This window comes from Pinus tabuliformis, chromosome 2_1 (assembly GCF_031772625.1).
Source record: "Pinus tabuliformis cultivar Carrire ecotype Pingquan chromosome 2_1, CPIR1, whole genome shotgun sequence".
NCBI lineage: Eukaryota > Viridiplantae > Streptophyta > Pinopsida > Pinales > Pinaceae > Pinus > Pinus tabuliformis.
The window spans coordinates 375640640-375647200 of NC_142299.1; the positions used below are offsets into that span (position 1 = coordinate 375640640).

Genomic DNA, 6561 nt, shown 5'->3' on the forward strand with positions numbered 1-6561 from the left:
TTTTTTTATCTATTAACCCCACCACTTGAGCTAAAATCCTTTTTAACCCTTGAAAAGAACATACATAAAAACACAAACAAATAATGAAGCGCTAACCTTTAGTTTTTTAACTATAAAGTGTGTGGCTTCTCATAGAAAAGTTAAGTCCTGAGCGCGATCCAATTAAATATTCATGAAGTCCCACAGAGCTTCTCTACCGAGAAAAGCCCAAAAATTTCCACGGTACTTTGATGCCCCGACTGTACTCCAATTAAATATTCCTGAAGTCCCACAGGGATTCTCCACCGAGGAGAGGAAAGCCCAACATTTTCCACGCTAGTGTAATGTGCTGAGCGTAATCCAATTAAATATTCCCGAAGTCCCACAAAGATTCTCCACCGAGAAAAGCTCAGAATTTTTCTCGGGTAGCGCCAAACTTTCCAAATGTTCAAAGTACAAATCCAGGGTTACCCCCTGCCGCGACAAGAGAGTTTCAGTCTGCATCCCGACTCTTTTATTGACTACCTACCTCGTCAAATTCTTCTGTAGACCCAATTTTAGAGTCACCATGGATGGTAGGGACTGATTCTTGTGATTGGTCCATCCCTGGGACTGGGTTTCGTCCCACATTCTTCTGATACTTTCTCTTTTGGCAAAGCGCAGAGTGAAGTAGCGGATCGGAGTGAGCTGGTGAGCAGTTCAGTTGGCAAGCTTGCCCCAGAAGAGTTAGATACTGGTCACACAGGCGAAGACCAATCGAACTTTCATTCCGAAAATTGTGAACAACAAATGGATCCCCGAGAACCCACCTCGCAAGAAATAGACAACTCAAACGCTATCAGGGGACAGCCATGGCAGTGCCCTCAACCTGCAAATCCTATCGGAGAAGGCATATCTGCTGCAAATCTTATCCCTGCTGCGAATTCAGGCAGATGCTCCAAATGCCATGAATTAGGGCGCCAGGTCAAGTACTGCACTTCGGCCAATGGCACTGTGAAGTGCGATGCAGCTCAATCTCGGGATCCGGGTGCTCATATTTCTCACCCCAAAATGGGATCCCAAACACACGGTTCCGAAGGAGGAGACTACTCAAACGCTCTCAGGGGCCAGCCATTGCAGTCCTTTCAATCTGAAAATCGCATCGGAGGGAGTAGACCTGCTGCAAGTTCAGACAGATGCTTCAAATGCCGTGAATTAGGACACTGGGCCAAGCACTGCCCTTTAATCAATGCCAGAGTCCAGTTCAACGCAGATCAAGCTGGGTATCCAAGCGCTTCTAATTCTCAGCCCAGAATGGATCACCAAACACCCACCTCCGAAGGAGACTACTCAAACGCTCTCAGGGGCCAGCCATGCCAGTCCTTACAACCTGGAAATCCCATCGACGATGGTAACCTTGCAGAAAAATCAGACAGATGCTACAAATGCCGTGAATTTGGGCACTGGGCGAAGGATTGTCCTTTGGTCAGTGTCAGACCCCAGTGTAATGCGGCTCAAAGTGGGCAACCAGGTGCTTATAATATCCCAGAGATACTCTGCCCTTGCGGTGGCGGAGTATGCCTGATTCTTACCTCGCTTACCGAGATAAATCCTGGCAGAAAGTTCTACAAATGCCCTGGTAAGGTACGCCTATTGAAGTCGTGCGTTATAAATTTCACAGGTTCAGTTCATAACATATCATGGGTTTGGGGATTAATTCATTTTATCACTCTGATCCTGTTTTTCATCTTTTTTGGGGCTGATCTTGATTTTCATGGAATGATTATAGGGAGCTGCTCAATGTAAGTTCTTTCAATGGTGTGATGAACCAGTCTCTTCTCTCAGACAGAATTCTCCAGGAGGAGGAGGAGAGTTTAGACGGCAGTCTACAACTCCCACACAGATTTCCCCAGTAGCTGCAGGAGGAGGGTTTAGAGGGCAGTCTGCAATTTCCACACAGAGTTCTCCAGTAACAGCAGGAGAGTTTAGAGGGCAGTCTGCAAATTCCACACAGAAATCTCTACCGGGAGTGTTTAGAGGGCAGCCTATAAATCCCACACAGAATTCTCCAGCAGGAGGAAGGTGGTTTAGAGGGCAGCGTCCAACTCCCAGCATTAACAGCAATGTTGAGGGTATTGTGAACGGTTACGATTATTCAAAAGAGTGTCCGTGTGGCGCTGGGCCTTGCCCAGTGCGCCGTGCCCGTACTGATAAAAATAAAAATATGGGTCGCTGGTTTGTAACTTGTCCTGTTCAAAAGGTATGAAAATTTTTGGGTTGAATGTCATAGAATTCGGTAATTTATTTTGTTTGTTAAATTTGTGTGTTTTTCTGTAATTTATATATGTCATTATGCATTCATTATATATGTCATTACGCTCCTACCTACAAGCCCTCTAACCTGCCAAGCCGAGCCCAACCATTCCCTTTCCACCTTCCTTCCATCTGTCTGTAATGAAGTATTTGATCCACGACTTCCAATGCATGGGCCAATGCCTGCCTACCTACCTCTAAGTCACGTGTAAGGGCTTCAAGTCCAGGCTTGTTCTTGTCATCAGTATCCAATGGAGCCTCCTGAGATAGAGTTAACAGATTCAAAAGGTCTAGACAAATGCCGACATTCTTATTTGCTCTCGGAAATACAAAATTATGCCAGGGAACTTGCAGCTTCTCCCATGCTCGTATCGTTGTGTGAGGTATGGTTCTGACATGATTATTGGTTCAAGTTTAAAGTTAACGATCACCCAAGGACATTTAAGTTGTCAAAGTCATCTGAGCATCCTGTGGTTTGAGAAACCACCACCCAAGGGCATCTAAGCCGTCAAAGCTATCCGGGGATCGCACCCGGCCTAGGCCACACCAGCCCTAAGCTGACTGGATTTTAGCGTGTCTCCTCCCCCTACCACAGGTGCAACAGCCTCCGTGAGGTTTGATCCTGGGTCACCTGGGTCACCTTGCTGATAAGGCCCATCCTCAACTGGTTGTGCTAGTAAGACCTTGAGAATTTGGTAACTTTGATGCATTGTAGCTTTGGATTTTTTTTCTCGTATTTTTAGAAATTTCTCTTTGCCCCATCATGAGTTGCGATACTAATTTGACAGGTACAAGATAACTTGATAACTTTGCTAATTTGACAGGTAAGAATAAGTTGATAACTTTTTTTTAATTTAAGTTGGTGTTGGAGTGTGATTTACAACCTGCTTTTATTTGGTTAAGAGTTTGTCTTCCCTGGATATAAAGAAACAGGTTAATGGTTCTACCCAAAGCCATCTGGGAGGAGCCAAAGGTTGCAAAAGCATACTTCCTTCCAGATTACCAGTAGGTTATTCTAGATTGGCATAGTTTCCTGTCACTTATTCCCTTCTAAACTACCAACCGGTTATTCCAGATAATGTAATTTTCCTTAAAAAATAATAATGAATCAGTCTGCATTTGCAAACAGCAACCAATGATGACTGTCTCCACTTGCATTTACAAATAACAACTAGGAATAATAAGATTTCTCACTATCTGAACAATCTGCATTTGATGACTGTCTCCACTTGCATTTACAAATAGCAACTAGGAATAATAAGATTTCACTATTTGAAAAAAAACCTCTTTGCTTAAAAGTCATTTATATTCTCGATCATGATTTAGCCAATCTAGGATTAAAATGGACACACAAACATAATAAATTAACCTGGTATGCACACAAATATAAATTAACCTGGTATGCACACAAATATAAAATGTTGATGGATCCCTTTATGTAGGTTACAGAAATGCTTTTGGGGAATTACCTCCAATGTATTGGTAAAGGTATTGTTAATACTTGGAATTCTAAGGTATAATGTTCAAATCTCTCTCCATGTTAAAATGAATTTGTACTGCATCAAAGCTGTATGTGAAATTGAATTTTATATAATACTACCAAGTAGTGGCGCTCCAACAATATCCAATGTATTTTGTTTTCCATTAACCATCCAGTTCATCTTCATAAACTGGAATGCTGACTACATAATTATGTCCACAATCTCCTATTGTAACGGTCATGTCTATAACCCATCCTTGCGCTTCCTTGTTGTCCTGCATCCTAACCTTAAGATGGTTCTCTGCAACCAACTGTAAAACTTTTTTCACCACTTTGCGCCACATACAATATGCAACCTAGCCTTGCAGATAGTATCTACAGCACAAATTAAGACAAACAAAACTTAAATTTTGTTGGGCCTAGCAGATAGCACTGTTAAGCATAAATATAATTAAAATTTGTGGGACTTTGTGCATATGCATGTCTAAGACAAGCAAAGCCTGTAGTTTTTTGGGCATAGTACATGAAGCACTCCTAATTATAAATATAATTAAAATTTGTGGGCCTTTGTGCATACACATGTTTATCTGTTTGCTTAAATGTTGTGATATCGGTGGTTGAACTTCTGCCCTAATTGTATTTTATACTTATTTAGCTTAGCACAAGCTTTTGTAAATTCTTCCACCATTTCCATTCTATTATTGATGTTCAGGTTTACGCTCTCTACAGGTTTATGCCCTCTAATGGGTGAGTGCCTTTGAGGTGGATACCCAACCAAATCTGTAATATGGCTACTAGTTATATGCTTCTCGTTTAATAGCTCATGCATATGAGCAATTTCGTATAGTGTACTGACTATGATTTGCATGGCATGAGTCCACTTCTTCAGTTCCTATTTTCAGTGAGCGGTGCTTAAAACTCAGCTTGCTTAATTGTTGGGTAAACTTTTAACTATTCATCTATGGACATCATTCCAGGGAGAACTACTAATATCAAGGATTTCAGCCATGATCCAATTGTAATAAAGGAAGAACATTTTCATTTGCAGGGCAGACTAGTTTTCTTCCCATTTAATTTATACTTGATCTGGGTTCAGTAACAAGATGCTGTTTGTTTCTATTGCAAAAAATTATAATATCCTTTTCTATGTCTGTGATTGACTTTCAGTTTTGGTTTCGGTAGCATGAGACTTCCATTCCATTTTATTATGCGCTTCTGTTTGGTGGTTGAGTGAAAGTTGCGCAACATATAATCTTGATGAAATAGCTAATTACAATAATGTGTATTTGGCCTTGGAAGTAAAACTCTGTTGTGAAAGGGGTAGTAGGTGACAACTACACTGTCTGGTATCATATTTTTCGACTTCAAAACATCTTCAATGTCTTATGAGGCTCTTTTGACATTTTCAGCTTCGTTGTGTTGCAGGGAGAAGGATCTTGTGGTTTTTTCAAATGGCGTGATGACTTGGTTTCAACAAATATCCCTCTGCCAGATACTACTAACGATTTTACACCTAAACATGAAGGAGGCAATTCAGGGAGAAATGGTGCTTAACCTTGTTTCAACTGTGGCAGAGAAGGCCATTGGAAAAAGGACTGCCCTCAGTTAAAAGGATATCTAAATTCATAAATATGGTCAGGATCATTCTGGTTAAGGATTCATGTTCTTTGATTAAAGGGCTGGAGTGCAAGGTAGCGTTACTCTTATGTTAAGTTGCAAAGTAGATTTTTACTAAATAGTACATGCCTCCTACAAAGATGAAAGGTAGTTTTTATCAGCTTAAACATAATTTGAACAACCAAAATCTGGCAACAAAAAATTGTGAGAAAAAGGTGGCTTATAAATAACTACATACACTAAAAGTTATGCCAACTCAAAAGCTAACTTTGACGTGCAAATCATTAGGTTAATGTGATAACATCTCTCATTGTGATGCTACCATCATCTTTGGATTTTCTTGTGATTGTTGGGATGCATTCTTACTTGCAAATTTATCATCTCTAGTTGAAGATAAATTTCTTTATTTCTTTTTAAATGAAACAAGAATGGGCTCTATATAATGTGAACAACATTATATGAAAATATAGTTTCAAAGCCCAACACTCTGATATTACATAACCAAGTTTGCAACAAACAATGTGATGTACATTCTATATTTTCCTAATATCCTGTTTGAAAAAAGCATCTAAGATCCTAAGACCCTAAAAGACATTATAATTAGAAAAATACATGAAGACTATTTTACTTCTCCTTGATCAATATATGATAGAGCAAGAGTGCTGCTACTCAATATCCATTGTTTCCACCATCTCTTCTTTCTTGAATTTAACTTGAGCAGAGTTACTTGAGATCATGTTGTTTGACGCTAAGGAGAGGGAATGCTTCTGAAGATTAAGTGTCAAATTTCAGTGTACTACATTCAACATCCAAAATTTCAAGCCTTTGTTTTTCTTTGAACTATTAAACTCATGATGGATGTATGTTGAGAAATATAAGACGTTCATTCTCATGCAGTTTGGTTGGTGATTGGGAATAAAGATCTCCTATTAGATTGAATAGATTTCACATGTCCCCTTAGAGATCTCTTGAGTTCCATTACATCTTTGTTTTCCATACTTGAGCATAAAACACAAAGCCTCATGAACCAAACCAAATTGAAATTGATAAAGACAAGTCTAGAATGAGAGCCTCGATTGAAGAGAATTAGGGAGGAGGCTATAGATACCTACACTTTCTCTAAGTACTGAAACTATAATTGAGACCCTTCACTAGAAATCCTCCTACTTTCTCTAAGTACTGAAACTATAATT

General features: G+C 39.8%; 1 protein-coding gene across 1 annotated transcript; it reads left to right on the forward strand.

Annotated features, from left to right (window-relative positions):
* The first annotated feature begins 214 nt into the window (after positions 1 to 214).
* LOC149200426 (uncharacterized) lies at positions 215 to 5684 on the forward strand. The gene is made up of 2 exons (XM_089402734.1): positions 215 to 2218; positions 5177 to 5684. The coding sequence occupies exon 1, from the start codon at positions 769 to 771 to the stop codon at positions 1762 to 1764; it is 996 nt and encodes a 331-aa protein (XP_089258860.1). The 5' UTR covers positions 215 to 768; the 3' UTR covers positions 1765 to 2218; positions 5177 to 5684.
* Positions 5685 to 6561: the final 877 nt, after the last annotated feature.

Excerpts from the sequence above, each read along its gene's own strand:
- LOC149200426 (XM_089402734.1), top strand. The coding sequence starts at position 769 with ATGGATCCCCGAGAACCCACCTCGCAAGAAATAGACAACTCAAACGCT.